The sequence below is a fragment of the Sitophilus oryzae genome, unplaced genomic scaffold (assembly GCF_002938485.1).
Source record: "Sitophilus oryzae breed Bouriz unplaced genomic scaffold, Soryzae_2.0 scaffold_1625_pilon_pilon, whole genome shotgun sequence".
NCBI classification, from domain to species: domain Eukaryota; kingdom Metazoa; phylum Arthropoda; class Insecta; order Coleoptera; family Curculionidae; genus Sitophilus; species Sitophilus oryzae.
The window spans coordinates 205,528-228,536 of NW_022146309.1; the positions used below are offsets into that span (position 1 = coordinate 205,528).

Sequence of the window (23,009 nt, forward strand, 5' to 3'; positions counted from 1 at the left end):
CCAACGGAGACTAATTGTCAGCAGTGGTTTACTAATAAACAAGTTTGCCCAACGGAAAAAAATGCTTAACGTTTCAGAAAGTATATCTCTTTCCATTGTCGGAAGTAAAAAAACACGAAGAACAAAGAAAAAACCATTTAAAATATCTAAGTGCAACTATTCGAGAACACTTTAGTTTTTTTAAAACAGATATGTCTACAAAAACCGTTAATGTTCTGTTAAAATGACATTATATCAAGTTAAACTTCAAAATTAACAATTACTACCTGATAACAATTACTTAATAAGGTAAAAGGAAAAAGTTTGTCGAAAAACGAAAAAGTATGTTTTGTTCATTAAAATCAAAGAAGCGATTGACATACCTGGCTAACAGATTACTCTACAGATGCATGAGCAATACATTCATTTTTATTAGATTGTATTAAAAAAACCTCTATTATTTTTCTTTTAGAGGCTATAGCTTCTTTCAATATAATTTTACATTGTTAAAATCTATTCTGTGCCCTGTGTCCCATGAATGCTGACAAATCTTAGATTTGTGACAGTCGCCCTTTCTTAAAATAATTTTTATGTCCTTTTTTTTTGTTTCTTGTCCAGTGTTCATTGGTTTAGTGTGTGTTAAAATGGATATAAGTGTATTTTGTTTTAAAAGATGTTCCCGTGTTATATTGTTTTCATATCCTTCTTATTATTTCCGAACTGCCTCGTATGTATGGAATTGCAAGTTGTATATATTGTGTATTGTTATCATTGTGTGTATTCTGTCTATCATTTGGGGTTTGTATTTCGTTTAATATTTTGTCAATAAAAGATGGAGGGTAGTCGTTTTTTATTAATGTATTTTTTATGTGGTTTATATCTCTGTTTAATGAATTTTCGTCTGAACACATTATTTTTGCCCTATCTTATAAACTTTTTATAAAACCTTTTTTATACTTATACATAACTTACTGCTTAATTTTCAATTTTGCCCTGTATTTTACAAACTAAGAGGGCTAGGACAAATGTGTGGGTAGCATCTTTAGTTTCATAAGAAAGTAGCATAATGATTTGAAAACCGCATCCTTGTAGCTCCACTCATAGACGAAAAATCCTGCAAAACACACGAACATGGAACACCCTGTACAATAAATTAATATTGTTTTTATCGATAATCTTAAAAAGAATATTGATCCGCCACTGTATCTCAATTAGAATTGTCGATATTTTAGCCATTCCGATCGACGGCGATACGTATCACGTAGAGCTTTGGCCAAACAGAGATTTCATGCATCCCAATTTAGTGTTTGAGAAACGTGACTCTGGAATTCCGGTACGGGACAGACTGGTCAGGGGTGTAGGAAGTAAAAAATGGTGCCATTACAGGGGACGGGTGAAAGGTATTACGGATTCGAGTGCCTCGATATCAACGTGCGATGGATTAGTAAGTGTACAGAACGAACTTAGTATCTATTCCTTGTATACCGGGGTCCCAATACTTCGTAGAACTACTACGTATTTTTGGAGTTAAAATAAGTTCATTGGACATAATTTACCTCTATACAAAAGTGCTTCGTTTGTTGGTTAGTGGGCAGCAATCTTAAAAAAAATAAACAAATTTTTTAAGATATTTTAAGAACCGACATTCTGATTTGAATGAGATTTGGGATGCCTACATTTTTCTAAACATTTTAACATTTGATTTTCTCAAAAAGACATGAAAAATTTCGGGAAGGGTCAAACAACAGAACACCTATGTATTTTTTGAAACAAAATATGTTAATTGCACAAAATTTACCTTTACGCAAAAGTGCTTCGTTTGTACGTTCGAGGGCATCAATAAAAAATAAACTCGAAATTTAATTAATTTAAAATTTATGAAGCTTATTATGAAATATTATTTGTGATATTTGACAATAAGTTTCATAGATTTTTAATTAACTATATTATTAGCGCATACTACATTTTATGCGCCTACATAATTTCATGTGCCAAGAAATATTTTTTGTAAGACAGCTTGATTACTACAAAAAATTTAGTAAATACGTAAATATAATATTATAATATATTACAAAAAAAATCGGTGGTTTGTGAGGACCAGCCTTCCAGTACATCTTCTTGTTTTTTTTGTGAAAGTCAAATGTCTATGCGCTTTGCAAAACACATGCTACACAAATCTCACTCAAATCGGAATACGGGTTCTTAAAATACCTTTAAAAACATTTTTATTTTTTTAAAATTTGGAGCCCCCTAACGGCTAAAGGAATTTTATATAGAGGTGAAGTTATCTTCAATGTATTTACTTGGATTCCAAAAATACGTAGAGTAGTTACAGTAGTTCTATGTCCACGGGATATTGTCATCTATTTCTGTAAGAATAGATGATTTTGTGCTCCTAATGCTTTTGAATTTAACGCTATTATTATAATTATAATTTTTTATACTCTTCATTTTTATACGTTCTTATTCTTTATAGATCTGAGAAGGCATTGATTGATTTAAGGCATTGTTAAAAATATTAGAAAAAAACAACGCCCAGTATTTTGAAAACAAAGCATTATTGCTCTATATTGATATAAATCTTCTTCCTAAAAAAAATCCTATACATTTATTTATTAAATATAATTAATAATGCCTTGTATCAAAGTGTATTTACTATATACATATTGTAATCGCAAAACGTTTTCCGATGCACGTTATCAATCATATCGACATTGACACTATAGTCTATAAACCTGACTAAATAAAATTTTGGCAAAAATGTTTAAATTTGTTGTATAATTAAAGATACCGAGCAGCTCTTCATTTTACTTTATAGAGCAAATGATTATAACAGATATTTTATTTAGATTAGAGCTGCAAAAATTAGTTTTGCAAAAAACCGAATTTTATTATCGCTATGTGGGTCACATTGCGCCGTGTTCAGCAATGTTGTCCTTTATTATTTGACAATAATTATCCTAGTGTCGGTCATTATTTTGTATAATATCGTGTTTTTGTTGAATATCTGTGAGTAATTCTCGTTTTTTGTTTATTTTCATAGTTATTTTTTAAATTGCACTTTTAAGCACAAACAGTTCTTTTAAGAACTAAACTTTCAAGATTTTGTATTGCATTTCTTGAAATTGTGTGTTGAAAATATGCCGAAGCATTTAAACAGCCGAAGCACAGAGAAATCTCCCCACGAGAAAAAGCACATGTTTCTTGAAACACCCTGTATATTATTAGCGCATACTGGATTATATGCACCTACATAGCTTTATGTGTCAAGAAATATTTATTTATATTTATTTTTATATTTTTTTTTATGTAGTAAATACTAGAAAGACTACTTTACGAAAATAAAAAAAATCTGTGGTGGGTGAGACTGAAAAATATTTCTACTAAAATTTATGTAGGGGTGAAGGTAGTTCTCACCCTTCCCGTACATTTTCTTTTTTTGTGAAAGTCGAATGTCTAAACTTCTAGCAAAACACAGGCACCACAAAACTCATTCAAATCGGAATATGAGTTCTTAAAATATCTTAAAAACCATCTTATTTTTTTAAAATTTGATGCCCCTTAACGGTCAAACGAAGTACTTTTATATAGAGGCGAATTGTCTTCAATATATTTATTTTGATTCCAAAAATATGTAGTAGTTCTATGTTCACGGAATATTGAGACACCCTGTATATATTCACGTTGTAGAAATAGATAATTTTTTGTGCTCGTGGTGCTTTTCAATTTAACGCTATTATTTTAATTATTATAATTTTTTATACTATTCATTTTTATATGTTCTTATTTTTTATAAATCTGAGAATGTCTGAGGCATTGTTAAAAATATTTAAAAAAAAATCAACATGTCCAGTATTTTGAAAACATAGCATTATATTGATATAAAGCTGCTTCCTAAAAATAATCCTAAACTATTTATTTATTAAATAACATCAATTCCTTGTATACAAATTGTATTTTAGATCACTACAATGCACTATGGTTTCTAGAAGCTACTTTTTTGGCTAAAATTAAACAACTTACATTTAATGGAAAATATGGACTGTAAATTTGTGTTTTTAAGAAAATACTAATAAAATGAAGTTATTTTTAATCTTCTCATTCAACGTGTGATTAACTTTTACCAATAAAGCATCTTCTGTATCTAGTTCCAAAAAAGAAAGTCGATCAATCATCGAATTACTGCTGTTCAAAACAATCTTCTTTAGAAATATCTTCTTGCTCTCATTTTTGCATTTTTTCTTCTTGCTGTTCCTCCTCGTATTCGCCTCTTCTTTTCCATGCTTCTCTTCAAGAGCATTGCAAGAGCTTGTTCTTCATTTAACATCTTTTCGATAAATTCAGGTACACGAAGTAGGTTAAGTACATCGGCAGGATAACTAAATTTACAAAGCAGCCTGCACAAGTAAAGCCCAATCCTGCCTATGTTCCTCGGAAACTTTTGAGGCCGTTCTTCTCTGGGTTCTGGAAGATTGCTCCGAAAAAGGTAATCGTGGGCGGCCGGCAGATGATGTGTATGGAAGGGGTTCATTTAACTCAAGGATAAAATCCTCCTTTAACCAGTCTTCATTTTGTTTTAAAAATAAATCTTTAAGCCACGAAGCCGCCTGCCATCTTCTTTCAAAATTTATACAAAGGCGATTTATCTTTTTTTCATTGTACCTGATAGTCCTTGTTCATTATTCTGAAATTTCTGTCTTACAAAATTTGAAACATACCCGTTTTTCTCAACTTTATCGGCCCCTTGTAGCCATTTTTCCAAAATATCTATTTTTTTCAATCGATACATAGGAGAAAAAAAAATATTTAAAAAAAAGTTGCAGCTAGTAGCAGCCAATTTTTTCTTTGATATGTTCACACAGGATTGATTCAAATTTTACAATAACATCTAGCATGAAGAAACATGGAGAATTTTTTATAAGTCAAACTAAATTTTTAGCTTTTTATTTATGTTCTGTCTTAAACTCATTATTTTTAATTAATTAAAAAATAATGGACGCTGATTCTTATGAGCAATTCTTAGTGATTTCTTAAAAATACATACCATAAAGTGTAAAAATAACAGTAATCCGTTTTTATATCCAACTGAAATATATCACTTAATATTCACCAAAACTCTTTCGAAAATAAAAAACAACTGAATAGGCACAAATACTTCACTAGAACGTCTAAATATAAATGCTGATAACGAATAAAAATGAAAACTAAACAAAAATATATGCATGTGGTCTTCTTCATTTGTATATCTGCTTGCATTCCACTTACAAAAAAAGTCCATATACAGTGGGTCTAAAATATGTATTTTGGCCAAAAAAATAGCTTCTAGAAACCATAGTGCAATGGCCAAACATCTGACAACTATAGCATGGTAAATTTTAAATTTTATTTTAATTTTTGATGGTTTATAGCAGCAGCAAAAGCCATCCATTTTTGCTAAAAATAATAATATGTAGAAAAAAGAAACGAAAGCTTGATTATACAATTAGAGTCATCCAAAATTGAAAAAATGAAATTAATATTATAGAATTAGAGTTATCCAAAAATGCTGTATATCATGCTATAAAGAATGACTTTGTACTAGTAGAAGGTTTTTTAGATTGGTCACATAACAATAAGGAGTAAAAGATATTTCATAGAACCAGTGTCTGATCATGTCCCTAGCGAAAAGGGTCATCATCTTCACATAATATATAACAAATCACCAAATGATGGAATCTACAGATGTGGAAATAAACCAACGTGGAAGGACGATAGCTTAGATAGAATAAGGTTTCAAAATTGAATTGTATTAACTGACATGCAACAGTGATATTTTGCAGGAAAGAAATTGATTCGTTCAAAGAAACAGATGTCTTCAAAAATAATCCACTCTTTCTAAAAACTATACCTAAATTTATTGAGGTTGCAGTAGTTTGCGATAAGAAATTTCTAGATTATCATAAATCTCGTGATGTGGAGTTGTATGTAATGACTTTAATGAATGGGGTATAACGATATACAACACTGTTCTTTTTTAATAACTTTAATAAGTTTTAGGTGAACGATCTTTACAGAGATAATTCAACTGGCCAATTAATAACTGTTGAAGTTGTAAGAGTAATCTATTTAGAGAAAGAGGAAGAAGAAATTGATCTAGAAGTATCGGGCAATGCTTTAAAAACTTTGGAGAGTTTTGGACGTTGGGTAAACAGGATTAACCAGCCCATTGATAGTCCAACTCATCATGATGTTGGAATACTTTTATCAAAGTAATCGTGGCATAAGTATAATTTTTTTTTCTTGTCATTAAAAATATTGTGCTGTAATAACTTATTAATGTTGTAAATAATTTAAGATATATTTATTAGATTTGATCTGTGTATTAATTCTTCTACAAAGGAAGGTTGCGAAATAACAGGTCTCGCAAAAACAGCAACTGCATGTAAAAACGATGGATCTGCTGCATGTATTACAGAAGACATGGGCTTGGGGCTTTATACAGTAATAATAGCACACGAAATTGGGCATTTGTAAGTTATGTATTTCTTGCTTTATGATATAGTGTATTGTATTCTTTATAGGCTAAAACAAACTTTAGATTTAAATTTAATTTGGCCAATTAAAATTATTTGATAACCCGGAATTGCTAATTTAAAAATATAAGAAAGAAATTTATCTGCGCCTGATTAAACACAAAATTGAGTTAATGAACACTTTATTTTTACAAGCTTTTGTTTAACATGAAATGTTATTTGGTATGTGAGTTCTACCTCTTTTAATTCTATTTTACCACAGCCACTGCATAAAGAGAAGACATGTTGCTATTTATTTAAATTACTAATTATATTATTAATTTATTATTAATTTTTTTTCGATTTTCATGGAATTGAGAGATTAAAACATTATCATCAATCGTTTTTTTTCAAACGAAAACTCACTTTTTTTTTCACTATTGAAAAGGTTTTTCAATTTGTTGCTTTTTGATAATATACAGGGTGAGTTTCCTACGATATTCTCTATGGGTATCTCGGAAACTACTAGAGATAGAGAGTTGGTTAAATGAGGAAAGAATTGCAGTTTTGTGGGGTCATAAATATGCTCCTTTCAGATTTTTGAAAAAGTTCTTGGCTTACTAGATATTTCGAAAGAAACAAATTTCGACTATTTTAAAAAATGCCCCTAATCCGATTATAAGCTATTTTAGACAAAAAGTTTTCAGATAAAAGTTGTCGATAATCACATCCTTAATGAGACTGTGTCCTCCGTTTTCTTCTAAAGCCTGTCATTTTTGACATATGACATAAACATATGTTTTTTTTAAATGGAAAACATAGTTGGCCATCACTTCATAAAAAGCGCCATTTTTTAAGCTTTTCAGCGATATAAGCTATAATATATTTTCTTCGAAAAATTACTGAGTTATAGCCAATTCTGATTATTTTTAAATAATTTCACTTAGTTAGCCATGGAAACAACTTCAATCGCCGTTGCACTCAGAAATGTGAAGCTGTCGCATCCAAACTTTGTAAATTAAAATAAACAAAAATTGTAAATATGAATTTTTCAAATGAAGAAAAGCGTGTAGATACTCGCGCTTCAATAGAGTGGTTCTTGCATGACTTTCATTATGACTCCCCCATAATGAAAGAAATGTTAAAAATTATTTATATCATAATTATGCAAACTGAGGGATAGGAAGAGGTGGACCAATTGCATGGGCCTCCTTGATCATCTGACCTATCCATTTTAGATTTTTTTTATGCGGTATGGTTAACAATAAAGTTTACAAAAGAACTTATGAATTAAGAGAGGCACTCGAATTGGCGGTACGAGAGAAGTTTAATTAAGTGGAGCGGTCCGTCTGTGAGAATAGGTAGTAATTCAGTTTTAAAAAGATGCAACTCAAAACAATGGCGGATTTTTTGAACACTTTCTAAACTACCTTAAAGTGTATGCAGTGATATTATTTTTTTAAGTTTTAGTTTGTGTAATGTAAATTGTAAGGAACCGTTTAGTAATCTGACTTTTTTTAAGTTATAAATCATAACAGAATAAGAATACCATGCAATCTAATTGAAATTAGTCAAGAAAGATAAGAATTTGCAATAACTAAATTTAACTTTTCTAACATGTCTTTAAAACCGTTCTCTAAGAAAAGTAACATTCACCGGTCAACGTATCCTCGAAAATGTATGGTCAAAAAAAGTTGAACCAATAATCCTACACGCTTTTCTTCATTTGAAAAATTCATATTTACAATTTTTGCTTATTTTAATTTACAAAGTTTGGATGTGACAGCTTCACATTTCTGAGAGCAAAGGCGATTAAACTTGTTTCCATGGCTAACTAAGTGAAATTGTTTAAAAATGATAAGAATTGGTTATAACTCAGTAATTTTTCGAAGAAAACATATTATAGCTTATATCGCTGAAAAGCTTAAAAAATGGCGCTTTTTATGAAGTTATGACCAACTATGGTTTTTTCCATTTAAAAAAACATATGTTTGTGTCATATGTCAAAAATGACAGGCTTTAGAAAAAAACGGAGGACACAGTCTCATTAAGGATGTGATTATCTCCAACTTTTATCTGAAAACTTTTTGTCTAAAATAGCTTATAATGGAATTAGGGGCAATTTTTAAAATAGCCGAAATTTGTTTTTTTTTCCAAATATCTAGTAAGCCATGAACTTTTCAAAAATCTGAAAGGCGCATATTTATGACCCCACAAAACTGCAATTCTTTCCCCATTTAGCCGACTCTCTATCTCTAGTAGTTTCCGAGATACCCATAGAGAACATCGTAGGAAACTCACCCTGTATAATCCTATACTTAAAATAAATTGTATTTAAGATATTTAAGATTTAGTTTTAAAGCGTAAATTTTTCTTGATTGTATCTAGCTTCTATAATTCCTTCCTATATTTTAGACATTAAGTGTCAAACAGTGAGACAGTTTATTTCCTTCTGTCAAAAAGTAATTATTTGAATTTAGTATATTATAAATACTACTGCTACAACTTTATAATGTATATTTATAAAGGTATATTTCGAATTTTAGTGGCAATATGACATGGCCAGATATAGTTTAAAATCGCCTGACGTTTAAAGTCATGGGCTGCTGTTTAAAAACCAGAAAAATATACGTTTTAGAACTGAATTTTAAATACCTTAAAAACAATTTATTTTAGGTATAGAAACATGTATAATCAAAATGTGACGAATTAAAAAGCCTTTTCACTAGTGGAATAAAAAAGGGGGTTTCCATTTGAATAAAATGATTTATCATATTTTTTTAATCTTTGAATTCCATGACATTTACGGCTAATATTTTATGACATTCAAACAATTTCATTTTTGAAATCAGCCATTAAATTATTAATTTTGACGTTTAGGCTATCCAATTTTTTTTGATAGGCGGTTTTTTCATCCGAAAGTTTTAAATATTTTTTTTTCTTAAAAACGGTTAATGTTAGGTATAGAATGTTTCATATAAAAAATCATAAAATTTTATAGAGAATTTAAATATATAATAAAAAATAGAGGCACCTATTTAAAATAAGAAGGTTGCTTTCAATTTCCGGTATTTCCGGAAGTGCTGCCATATTAAAAATATTTTAATCGATAGATATCATTGTGAAATAATGATGTGCAAGAAATTTCCAATCTAGATATTGTAGTTCTCTAGAAACTTATAATGCACGCTCAGTCTGGAACACCCTGTATATATTGTGTCTAAAACTGAAGTGAGAAATCTGTGACAAAATTACGAATTTTATTTGACACTTGTAAAAAGTCAAAGTAATAAAATTAGCCATGGCAGCATTATGATCTGCATGTGTCACATATTTTCATAATGTGCTCGTCAACTTTACTGATATTCCTCTAATTACCTCTAATAAATCTCTAATTACACTAATATCTAATAAGTATTTGATATAAATATATTTTCAAGGCAATTTCTTTGTAGATTAGGTCTGGTCGATGATCAAAAAGAAAGACATTGCAGTAGTATTGATCCAACTGATGGCTCACACTACGTTATGTCACCACATACACATGTTTATACTATCAAATGGTCCGAATGTTCCAGGGAGGATTTCAAATCATTCTTTCAGTGAGTGTTCTAATTATTACATACTGTTAACTACTAATTTATATGTATACTTAATTTATTAACTTATTTAATTTATATGTTATACTAATTTATTAATGTCGATCAATTTAGAACAAAGCAAAGTGAATGCCTTGATGATGAACCTACTACAAACTTGTTTCCTTACGTTGATAATATGCCAGGAGTGATTTATAATGAAAACGATCAATGTAGAATAATGTTTCCTGAAAGCAATGGCGCTTGCCATCCCACAACACTTGATTTTTGTTCTTTCCTAATATGTCGGACATTTAATAATACTAAATGTACGGGAATTAAAGGTCAGGGGCCTGTTGATGGTACAAAATGTGCAGACAGCAAAGTAAGCTATATGCTGTAATAGTTAGTTATACATAAAGAGCCTTAACCCTCTCGGGACGACTGTCGGTGCATAGACGACAGGAAAAAAAGTGCGTCGGGGACGGCTGGGTGTATACACGACATCAACTCAATGCTTCTTTATGGCACTGCAGAAACTCTCAGTGCTACGGCAATTTTTTTTTCCGGGAAGCCTCAGTCCCGAAAGGGTTAATAGGATGATAATAACCGGAAGGTGACAAGAAATTTTCAAAAGGACAGAAGGATAATTTTCAGGCTATAGATAAATATATTATGAAGTCTGCGAAGAGGAACAATGATTGAAATAGTTGGCTATACTGTGTTATGATGCGTACAGACCTGACGAGATCCGCGCGAGACGAATCTCTAAGCAATCTCGTCGTTCTTTCGTTATATGCTAATGTCGATTACACACGCATTATGATACGGAAAACAAATTCAAATATCGGCAGAAAATAATTTTATTTATTTTTTGGCTTGTTTTAACCTTTCCGATGAAGACTGGATAAATATATAAGTTACAGTGAAATTCGAAAATTCACTAACAATTACGCATTGAACCAGGGAGTGTCTTATTTTAAAGAAATTTATCGACTTTTACTAGTAACTTCCAACATTCACTAGTAAAAATAACATTTACTAAAGATTGTCAGTAAAATTTATTCTACAATGATGATGAAAAACGGCGTCAGCGATGCTACGAAATGAAGGTAGTTGTCATTTTATATGTAAAACAATATGGGGAATGTAACGGATTGTCATTCCCAAGCCAACAGCGCTGTTTTTTTTCGATCGTACGGTATTTTACAGGGTGATTGTGGTGAGGAAGAGCGTTGGTGGAAGTTAGAACAAATAAAAATATATTGGATCACCTTAATATTCAAGCTGATTCACATATCTTAAAATTACAACTTACTTTAGTATATTTATTAAAAATTATAGAAAGTAACGACACATTATAACCTTTTAAATATTAAAAAAAATATAATAAACATTTTAAATTGTACAAAACAATTAAAAAACCATTCATAAACATAAGATTACTTATTGGTAAAAGGTTTTTTCATAAAGTTCTTCATCGTGGAGGAAATAAAGAATGCCTGAATTTTCTCCAACTGGAGCTAATTAGTTTTTTCAAACCCGGCACTTCAATCAAGCACATCAAAACGTTTAATAAGTTCATGGTCACTAGGTTCAAGGTCCTTAATAAATTTTCTCTAGCCCTTAACTGGCGTTGCGGAGTCCCTGGGACTCTAGTAAAAATAAATTGTTTAATAACTTTAGTATTTGTCGACCAAATGACGCGCGTCGTCTAGTAGCTTCCTATGGTGGTGGTACCCATCGGATGTTGAGTCGACTTCGATCTGTTATTACGGCAAGTGCGTCTAATAAACACCTTAGAGTCCGTGGGACTCTACGACGCCGTTAGTATCATGATATCAATTTAGTGACTATGTCTATGAAATTAAAGGTGGTTAAAGCCACAGATACCAACTTTGAAGAAACAAAATGTTAAGATGGTTTGATGAAAGTTAGGAAGAGTTTTCTGGCCAAGATGGAGAACCTGAGGGCCATGTTACAACAGAAAATCTTATCACAAGTGATCACGACATGGCGAGTGAGATGTCTGCCAATGAGTCTGATAATCAAGATGAGATGGAGGTTACTGAAACTTTAGACGAGAGTGACGCAACTGAACCGACTAAAAAATATTTCTGTTCAATCAAATGTTCAAGAAAAGTGTGTCTTCAATGCATAAACAATACCCAAGATTCCTAAATAAAAGCTATACTTTATTTGTTTTTAAACACTTGTCAATTTTTTGCAATTTTACATTAGGGGTGGTTGTATTCTCTTTTTTTGTAGTTCTCACCTTGGTGAATACGTTTTTCTATGAGTATTTTTTTTTGTTTTTATTTTTCTTTTTGTAAAATGCGATGAAAAGTAGCATAATGTTCATTTTGTACAAACTGTATCACTTTTGGTTTGTTTGTATTTTTTACTTTATTTTGCAAGTAATATGGTTGTGAAAATAAAAATATATTTCCTTGTAAGTGTTTAACGATATATATATAACGAAAAAAATAAATTATGTTATGATAACACTAATATAGAGCACCTGTATATTTTGGAGCCCGGGGACTCCGCAACGCCTGGAGTGCTAAAACTTCCGACCACGCCTGTTAAGGGCTAGTATACTTTTGCTATGATTATATTATATTATATATTATTATATTGCAAAAATTAAAAATTTATTATTACATTTTTGCGAGAGCCGATTTTGTTTTAATTTTTCACAGAAATTTTCTTCCATTTAGGGAAAATTCCGCATAGCACATTTTACAACGATAACAAAACAGTTATACATAACCACAAAAAACAAAATGAATTTACGTCAGATGTCTGTCAATGTTGCCAATGTTTAACCCAATTTAACGTTATCCTTATATCGCCTATTATTCTACTTATCCGTATTTATCCTTATATTTTACAACATATGGCAACCAACTGAATATAGCGCAAACTGAATCTTCCAAACATAGAATCTTCCAAGCTCACTGTTATCCTCCAGGGAATACTAGCTTTCACTAGTAAAAGTTGGTATCAAAAATAGCTGTTGAACTTTTACTGGCGTAGTCTTAGCAAATCAGGAAATGGGAACTTTTACTAGTAATTTTTAACAATCACTGATTTCTGACGTATACTGTAGCATATATATTTTTTAAATTTATTTCCATCCGAACCAGCTCAATGAGAATAGCCAACTATTTCCATAGATGTTAAACTATTTCCCGAGATAATAGATTTTAGATTTCCTTCATCATTATTTCAATATTTTTTAATTATTTATAGTGGAAGAGGTATACTTTTCCATGATTTTTGTTGTCAAAGGTTTATTAGGGAACTTTTTGCCTCACAAAAATATTAGAGGACGTTATAGATATAGATCATAATGCCTTTTAATATGAATCATAATATCAACGAAAAAAAAATCACAAGTAAAGCAAAAAACATATTTTAGTGGTGTTACAAACAAAAATGTGTTGCTATGGGCTCTAGACCTGGTGCTATCAACGGTGGTTGGAGCGACTGGACTGATTGGTCTCCATGTAGCAGGACTTGTGGTGGAGGTGTAACTTATAGAGAAAGATATTGTAGCAATCCAACTCCAACCAACAGGGGAAAGTACTGCATTGGTGATAGAAAAAGTGTTAAATTATGCAACACACAAGTAATATATAGTATATTTTTCATACAGTCTCTATCAATGCCATAATATCGCAAAAAACGATGTGAAAGATGGCCGAAGGATGGAAATCGATCATAATTTTGGCGAGGTCAAGCCCTAGATCTTATTTACTTGGCCTCTGCTCTTCTTTATTTTTTAATAGCCCTTACTGCCAGTTGGCCTTAAAGAAAGAATTATTTTTTGTAAATAGATTTGTGTATCTGGAAAAGTTCTATCCTTTTTTAATCTTTCTATAATTAGTGTCAATTTTTGATAAGTTTTATATCAATTCTTAGTAAATGACATCTAGAGATTGACTTCGACAAAATTATCATCGATTCTCGTTCACGAACCATCTTTGACGCCGTTTTTTTCGAATATACGGTATTACTCATCGTCGTAGTTCAATACAAAATAAAACACTAAATCACCACAATACACCAAAACACTTTTACTATGATGATGATCAAGACTATCTGTCTTGATCATCTGCTGATGATGCTAACTTTTTTACTTATCTGCTAACATCTGCTAACTTTTTTACTTATTTTTATCTGCAGAATATACTGCCGAAGTTTCCGGAATACAATTCGGACCACCCTGTATAAATTGATCTACAACTTTGAAACTTGATATTTTTGTGGTGTGCGTGCATTTTCCCAGTATGCAATGACCAGCAGGTCTTAATTCTGAAATTTTTAGTTCTTCATTCTCACTACAAAACAAAACAAAATAAAACACTAAATCACCACAATACACCAAAACACTTTTACTATTACACTGGACGCGCGTTTCGCTAACCATGTTAGCATCTTCAGCAGATGATTATAAACTGTTTGTAGTTTATTAGTTTCGCTAACCATGTTAGCATCATCAGCAGATGATTATAAACTGTTGTAGTTTATAATCATCTGCTGATGATGCTAACATGGTTAGCGAAACGCGCGTCCAGTGTAAAAGTAAAAGTATTTTGGTGTATTGTGGTGATTTTGTGTTTTATTTTGTAGTGTAACACCAAAGGTTTCAACCCCCAACTCTAAACTTCAATACATCTTTCAATATTTCTTTCCAGCTATGTCCAGAGGATTCAATTTCATTTCGTGAACAGCAATGTAAAGAACAGGATTTAAAATCTACTAAGTCAGAAAATATAACCTATCATTGGACGGCCGTCTATAATTTTGGTAATTATGACAAATCTAGAGATATACTATGTGCCAAAAAGTTCGCAACATATTTAAATTTACATTAAGTTTATGCTCAATCGACTCATAATATTTACTTATAATAATTTTACTTACTAAATATTTTTAATATATAGATTATAGGTTCTAATCCCGGGATTTCGAAACGGGATCCCAATACCGATCTCGAAAATTGGAAACCCTAATTATACCTCTAACTCAACTTATTAAATATTTAAAGGATTTTTTTTGTATTTTGTCGCCATAACAGTTTATGTATGTCCAATTCATATCAAAATATTTTTTAAGATTTGCTGCAAACTTTTTGGAATACGTTACATGGTTATGGTTATATTGTTAGCTTATAATAAACTCCGTTTTTTATCAGATTCACCATGTACGTTAATATGTTTTACAAAAGGTCTAGGACTGTTTAATTTTGGAAATGCTAAAGATGGAACCTTATGTAACCCAGGTACTCGAAATCTGTGTATAGCTGGACATTGTAAAGTAGGATGAATATGACTTCCATTTATTTTATATAATAAAAATTAATAAACTTTCAGACAGTTGGTTGTGACCTAAAAATAAATTCAGAAGCTATAGAGGACAGATGCGGCATCTGTAATGGTGATGGAACCACCTGTAGACTTGTTGATGGGATTTACAATGAGGAAGTGTCAGATCCTAAAAAGAGTAATGTTTTATATTATTTTAGCTAAGCAGATTAAATTAACAATAACAAATAAGTTAAAAAACTTTTTAAACTCGGTCGTGTATATTATTATATTGCAGTGCCTCCGGATCAAGCAATAGCTAACATTCCAGTAGGATCAAGAAAGATCTTTATAAAAGAACTTGAGGAATCAGTAAATATACTGGCAATTAGCGATAAAAACAAGAAGGAACCAACGTTTTTTCTAAACAAAGGAGGGTGAGTAATTATTTTTATCAATAAATATATTAGGGGGAAGTCGCCTATCGATGGTTCTTGTTGACCTCCCCCCCCTCCCAGTATGGGTTGACTAGGGGTAGATCGACGACCTCAAATCTCATGTGCATCACGCAGTTTATTGCGGAAACGTTTGACCATCGACATCAAGTTGATGTAGTGTATACCGATTTCTCAAAGGCATTTGACAAGCTGGATCACGGCGTTTTGATTTCCCATTTGGAAACTTTGGGTTTTCCTTCAGTTTCCTAAGTTTATTTAAATCGTATTTGAGTGACAGGAAATTAATTGTGGAATGCTGTGGTCAAATGTCTTTTGAGGTGAATGCTACCTCTGAGGTTCCCCAGGGGTCAATTCTGGGTCATCTTTTATTCAACATTTTCATGAATAGTGTTGTTGAACGTTCAAATGTTAACATTTTATTGTATGCGGATGACATAAAGATTTATTCACAGGTGAGCCCTGTTGATAATTTTCAAATTTCAGGAATCGTGAACTGCTGTACAGATAACGAACTTCTCTTAAATATTGAAAAATGCTCCATCGTTTCTTACAGCTTAAAACAAAAAATATTTATTATACCTATAATGAAGAAATGCGACGTGAAATGACTGTTCGAGAGATTTGGGAGTTCTGTTCGATTGCAGGCTGTCTTTTGTACCACACATATCGGAGATTGTACAGCGGTCTTTTAGAGCCTTGGATTTTATTATTATAAACCGAAAAGAATTTTCCAGCTCTGAGGCACTTAAGCTATTATATTTTACATTTGTTAGATCTAAGTTAGACTACGCATCTGGTATATGGTCACCATGTTACCAGACACATATTAAAAAACATCGAAAGTATCCAGCGACGGTTTCTGAAATTTTTTAATTTTTAAAATAGATGAAAATTGCCTTTTTAGAGGCTACCCTCATGATGAACTCTTGGAACGTCATTCGTTTTCCTCTTTAGTCGATCGCGGCGGAATATTTGACATTAAGACGCTATATGGTGTTATTCATGATAAAATAGACTGCTCAGATATTCCCAATAGGTTGAATATTTTTGTTCCGAGAACGGCAGCTCGGCACTTCAGCACATTTTATGTTGATGCTTGTAGGACCAATATTAACAAAAATTCTCCAATCAATAGAATGCATCTAGCTTACAATCAATAATTTGGAGTGGTTTGATTTGGATATGTTTCAGATATATTTCAGATGGTAAGTAAGATATAAGAAGCCAAGTGGTACGATTTTGGCAACCGACCTCCTAAATCGTACAATTTGCAAGGGTTATGTAAAATTGATGCTTCTGTTAAAATATTGCTAATAAGTACCTCTGAAATAAATATATAAGATGTGGAAGAGGTCAAAAAAATATTCGCATTTTTTTAACTTTTGTGTAAAGCGGTACAGTTTAACCTAGTCTCCATTAATTGTTTAAATAATATATTTCATTCAATTCGTAGTAATAGCAAATTTCGTGGATCATTTAAACTTCCTGGAACCAAAGGTTTTTATTATACAAAAGGCAAGAATATGGAACAAGATCATATAGTTATTGACGGGCCCACCAGTATTGATCTAGTTGTATGGGTAATAAATAATGTAATTCTTGGTTTTTCTATTATTTTTAAAACAAGCACTATATAATATGTAGCTTATGTACTTCAAAAATAACATCGGAGAATTTTCAAACCCAGGATACCATTACCAATGGGCAGAACCGGAGGAAAGAAATAAATATGACCCTGTTTATAGTTGGGAAATTGGTAATAAGAATATTTTTATAAAGGAAATATTTTGACACATTCACTATTTTCTGAATAGCTGAATAGATATTTTTTATATTTTGTTAGTTTTTTTTTTAAACTGAATGTATATTTTTTTATAAATATGACTTTAATTATGATCAAATAAATGTATGGTATAGGAGAGTATGGAGACTGCAGTGCTAGATGCGGTGGTGGTGTTCAAGAACCAATATGGAGCTGTATGGAAGAAAAAGGTGGCATGGTTAGTCCAACCTATTGTATTGGAATTAATAAACCTACACAACATTCCAAAAAGTGTAACGAACAATCCTGTCATACTAGGTAAATATATAACTACTTGTAGTAAATAAATAAAAATATATATTTTTTATTTTTAAGAAAATTGGCAAACCGTTTTTCTTGAGCCTAAGTACTTTTACACACATTTCAATGCCAAACCGAATGGTGATAGTGTAAAATTCCGCAACAGCCCAGAAAGAGTACTTTCCATTATGATAGAAAGTACTACTGTTGGTACTTCTTTTGTCCTTATACAGACCGGACCACCGTAGTAGTAACATAGGCAGAACCGGACGAATTATCGTATACCCGTCCGCCGGATAAAAAGCAGGCGAAAAAATGCGATAAAATAAAAATAGGTATAATATAATATATATAATATAATAATATATAATAATATAAAAAAGGTATATATAATGTGATAAGAATGTTTCAGAATTTGTATTTATTCGTGTTTTAATAGTCAAAACGAATACATAGATTCTCGCGACAGTTCTCGTGTAAAATTTATTTTTTAAGTAGAATAATGGATGTTTACGAAGTTCGTGAGAAAATTCATATTGTAAAATGGTATTTCCAAAATAGGTTTGCCATTCTTTACCGTTTTAGTCAAACCGTTTAATTAGTGGATATGAAACTATTTTGTGGCCCGCTAGATCACCAGATCTTTCTCCCAATGATTTCTTTTTGTGGGGTTATGTAAAATCCAAAGTATATGGTCATAATAGGGCTAATATTCTGGATGAGCTTCAAGTAAAAATACGAGAGGCTTTCCAAACTATTAGCCCTAATATGTTAGCCAATGTCAGACGGGAATTTTACGACCGCCTAGGTTTCTGTCTAGCACAGGAAGGTGGACTTTTTGAACACTTGTTATAACTTTTTTTTATTTAGAATAATATTTTAGTTTTTTTTAATTTTATTGATGTATTTTTTAATTTTGGAAATGAGTTTTGGGTTTAGAGAATTTATTTTTAGTTTTGGCTTGTAATGTTGACTCAAATAATAAATATTTAACTATTTTTATTTTAAATGTTACCTTAAGTGAAGGTAAGCACTTAAAATGAAAATAATAAATACTCGGCACTCCTCGCGTCGTATTCCTAGTCTGTCACGACCGACCCGTCCAAGCACAACTGCACCTGACCAGCCGACTAGCCGGCAGTGAATCTCCATGTACAAACGCAAGTCGGGTAAACGCAAATTCGTCCGGCAACTTGCTATGTTACTAGTAGCCTGGTCTTCTCTGTAGATACATTAATTTCAACAGATGAAAATTAAAGCTTTATATGTAAAAAAAGGTGCTCTTCGTTTAGTTCGAAACGGTCAACGGTTTTCAAGATATTTACGTTTAAAAATGATAAAGATAAAATTATTTATACCTGAATAGAATACCAGCAGTAGTACCCTGTACCCTAATGAAAAGTATCCTTTCAGGGCTCTTACGGAATTTTACATGATGTCCATTCGCTTTGGCTTTAAAATGTGTATAAAAGTACCAAGTTTTGAGAAAGACGCTTTACTAATTTTCTTAAAATCAAACAAAATATAATTTTTTTATTTAGCCGTTCGTGGAGGACTGTAACTTCATCGGAAAGCATTTTAGGGCATATGTTCATAGGAACTTTTTATCTTAATTTTATTCGAAGAATCACCTACCAAAGGGTAAGGTACCAGGTACGGTACCAGGCCCCTAAAAAAAAGATGGCGGCCGTTTGGCGTCAAATTATATCCGGTTCATGAACTGCTTCTGAACTGATTTTGAACAGTTTTCAACCGCTATCGTACAGCTTATCATCAGAATAGACCCTGTTAAAAACAGTTCAAAAGCGGTCTGTGTCAAACCGGGTCTATTCAAAAGCAGTTCATGAACAGGTCATGATATATTTATTTTAGATGGAACGTAGGCAGTTGGGGTAAATGTCACGCATGTAAGAAAAAAGGCGGTGTCAGAACAAGAAGTGTACAATGTCTGCAACAAAATCCTAATATAAAGGGAGAATCAATACTTGTAGAGGATTCCCAATGTACAGGTACCGTATTATTACAGTTGGGCAGTTGAAATCTTTGGCGTTACAACAGCAAAATAAAACACTAATTCACCAAAATATACCAAAAGACTTGCTTTTTCACTAATAACTCGTTTGCTTTTAATCACCTGCTGATGATGCTAACATGGTTAGAGAAACGCGCATCCAATGCAAAATTAAAAATGTTTTGGTGTATTGTTGCGAATTAGTGTATTTTATTTTGTTACCGTATTATTGACAAATAGTCTAGGAGCTAGCCCCGTGTGCCGTTGTATATCCCCTAAATTTTGTTGCGGGGATTTGTTAAGCACCTCTAGGAGTAATTGACAAAATTGGTCACATGGTCCAGAACATGGTCATTTTGTTGCCATATTTAAAAATGGCTGCCAAATTCTAAAAATTTTTTGACTATATTTCCGTAAAAAGTGCTCCGATTTTGCATTTTTAAAGATCAACTTACTCCTCTTATGAAGAAAAAAAAATGTAATTAATTTACTGACAAATTTATTAGTTATTGGGATATTTTTAACATTTCCACTTAGCGGAGGAATATGGAATATTTTCTTTAATTTTATTGAAATTACACATACTTGTGAGTAATTTCAGGTGATTAATTTTTTTTCTAATTTGTGTAGCATAAATTGTCACATTGACAACGCCGCTCCTGTGTCGCCGCGAAAATGGTACTGCCTATGCTCTACGTTTAATTGACATTGTACGGAGTCGGGGATATGACATAAATCATCTTTTATCGTATGAATTAACTTCTACTTTCTTGTTTTTAACAAGAAATGGATTTTTAACAAAATCTGAACAATATAGCTGGTTCATGAACTATAAAAGAAGTTACAAATACCGGCAAAATCCGAAACTCCTCAATCTGCGGGAAAAGCAACAATCATAGACTTTATGGCTTTTGCAAGGAAGGTACCAGCTAAATCTTTAACACTGAAAACATATGAAGAGTTTGTGGGAAGCATTTGGAGTACCATATGCAAATCCTCTCATAAAAGCGAGCGCATAGACATTGTTTTTGACGTTTACAAGGAAAAAAGCGTGAAAGGATTTGAGAGGGCTGAGCGATCGCGGAAACAGCCTGTGGAATATGGAGCACCAAATGACAACACACCACTTCCTGTGGATTTTGATGCTTACTGGGCCTCCTGTCAAAACAAAGAATTATTGCAGTCATACCTTGTTGATTGGGTATCCCGAAAAAAAGATGCATCAATTCCGATTTACATGGGTGGCGTTGTTAAAAATGGTAAGCCAAAGTGTTTCAGTATAAAGAATGGCAGAATTGAAGAAGAACGTACGTTGGAATCTGATCATGAAGAAGCGGATGACAGAATGCTAACCCATATTTCTCACATGATACTGACTACAAACGTAAAGAACGTAGTTATTTGTTCTACCGATACTGATGTTTTTGTTAGTGCACTTTACCACTACTTGCAGAAGTGGAAAAGTGCAAGATTTAAAGAGCTTTATGTTGCCATTGGAGTAGGAAAAACGTTGCGGTATATTCCACTTCACTCGTTTGATGGCAGATTACCTCTTAATGTTTTAACAGCTTTACCTGCTATTCATTCTTTAACCGGTTGCGACACTACAAGCAAGGTTAGTACAAAATGAGCAGCTCTGAAAGTAGCAGAATCGTATGCTGAAAAGCTCTTGTTAGAATTTGGTAAAGAGCCATTAAACGAAGAAATGGAAAAACAAGCAGAATCATTTTTGGTTCGTGCACTTTCATCAAACTTGAGTACAATAGATAAGTTGCGTTTCCATCAGTTCCATCATAAAAAATTACGAAACTTTCAAGATTTGGCCCAACCTTCAAGATCAATCTGTCTTTACATAAAACGGAGCTACTTGCAATGCTACAAATGGATTCATGCTTTGGAACCATGTGAAAAACCGAGTGAAAAACTTAATCCGTTGAACTATGGTTATGTAGAAAGAGATGGTATTTTGATTCCACAAGTAACAGACGATCTAGAGCAGTAGTTCCCAAACTTATTTTTCTCGTGGACCACTTTCAAAATTTTACTGGTTTCGGTGGACCCCCTGCTGCTACATTTCTACCACATTCTTAAAGTCGCCAAAAAATAAAAATTGTGTCACTTCTGAGTTCTGTCCCTATATTCCGATATGTAAAATAAAAACGAAAAATGGTACATTTTATATCACTTTATTTATTAAAAGAATAGAATTACAAGAAAAAATATTAAGGTAATATAGGTTCAGGTCATAATTTTAATTAATGGGAAGGATGTATCTGATGGAGTGTCAGCAAACGATCAATGTTTGGCTTTATTTTTGTGAGCAATAACCGCAAATCCCCCGCTCTGTGATGTTTAATTTGCTCCTTTTTTGTTAAGAGGTTTGTAACGGCACTAAAACTCCTTTCGACAAGGTATGACGAGGGAAAAGCTATTAAAAATTTCCTTGCGATTTCCCACAGTCCAGGATATTTTTCGGGTATTTCTGCTTGCAGCCAAAATGTTGGGTAGCCTTTTCTAAATTTCACCTTCAGCTCCTCATTAGTGCTTAGCTCGAGCAGCTCCTCTTGTAATACAACATTGGCCACTTCCGTTTCATCAAATGGATTTATGATCCATGGTGGTATATCCATCGTCAGTATATCTTCAAACCTGGTTTTGAAGTCATCATGCAGAGCACTTAAATGTTGACTGTAGGTATGGATATCCTCATCAATACATTCTACCTGCGACAAGTTTGGAAATTGAGAGAATTCGCGCCGACTAATGTTTTGCTTCATAAATTTCAATTTCCCAAGAAAAGCCGAAATTATCCCCTTTGTTTTTATTAAATTCAGGCTGTCCCCTTGTAACTGCAAGTTAATATCATTAAATTTTTTAAACAAATCTGTCAAATACGCAATGTCTGCTTTGAATTTGATCAAGTTTTCTTTTAAATCTGGATCTCTACTTTCTAAGAACTCTAATATGGAATCGAAAACAGAGTAAAATCTCGTTAAGCATGCACCTTTCGACAACCAGCGTACTTCAGTATGTAAGAGCAGTCGTTGGAAGTCTTCATCATTTTCGTCGCACAATTGAGCAAATAAACGCGTATTCAATGCATTGCTTCTGATTTTGT

General features: G+C 32.1%; 1 protein-coding gene across 2 annotated transcripts in view; it reads left to right on the forward strand.

The window, feature by feature from the left end:
• LOC115880548 (A disintegrin and metalloproteinase with thrombospondin motifs 7-like) overlaps positions 1–23,009 on the forward strand; it is a 38,005-nt gene that overhangs the window by 3,865 nt on the left and 11,131 nt on the right. The window contains exons 3-18 of one of the 2 annotated variants that reach the window (XM_030897776.1): positions 1,212–1,423; positions 5,576–5,748; positions 5,799–5,964; positions 6,016–6,227; positions 6,327–6,488; positions 9,926–10,072; positions 10,184–10,433; positions 13,473–13,682; positions 14,752–14,863; positions 15,252–15,373; positions 15,430–15,559; positions 15,659–15,797; positions 17,272–17,398; positions 17,463–17,574; positions 17,736–17,898; positions 19,753–19,889. In XM_030897776.1, coding sequence (XP_030753636.1) covers positions 1,212–1,423; positions 5,576–5,748; positions 5,799–5,964; positions 6,016–6,227; positions 6,327–6,488; positions 9,926–10,072; positions 10,184–10,433; positions 13,473–13,682; positions 14,752–14,863; positions 15,252–15,373; positions 15,430–15,559; positions 15,659–15,797; positions 17,272–17,398; positions 17,463–17,574; positions 17,736–17,898; positions 19,753–19,889 — 2,574 coding nt within the window. Of the gene's footprint in view, positions 1–1,211; positions 1,424–5,575; positions 5,749–5,798; positions 5,965–6,015; positions 6,228–6,326; positions 6,489–9,925; positions 10,073–10,183; positions 10,434–13,472; positions 13,683–14,751; positions 14,864–15,251; positions 15,374–15,429; positions 15,560–15,658; positions 15,798–17,271; positions 17,399–17,462; positions 17,575–17,735; positions 17,899–19,752; positions 19,890–23,009 lie in introns of those variants that run through there. The other variant, XM_030897777.1, reaches the window with a different exon arrangement.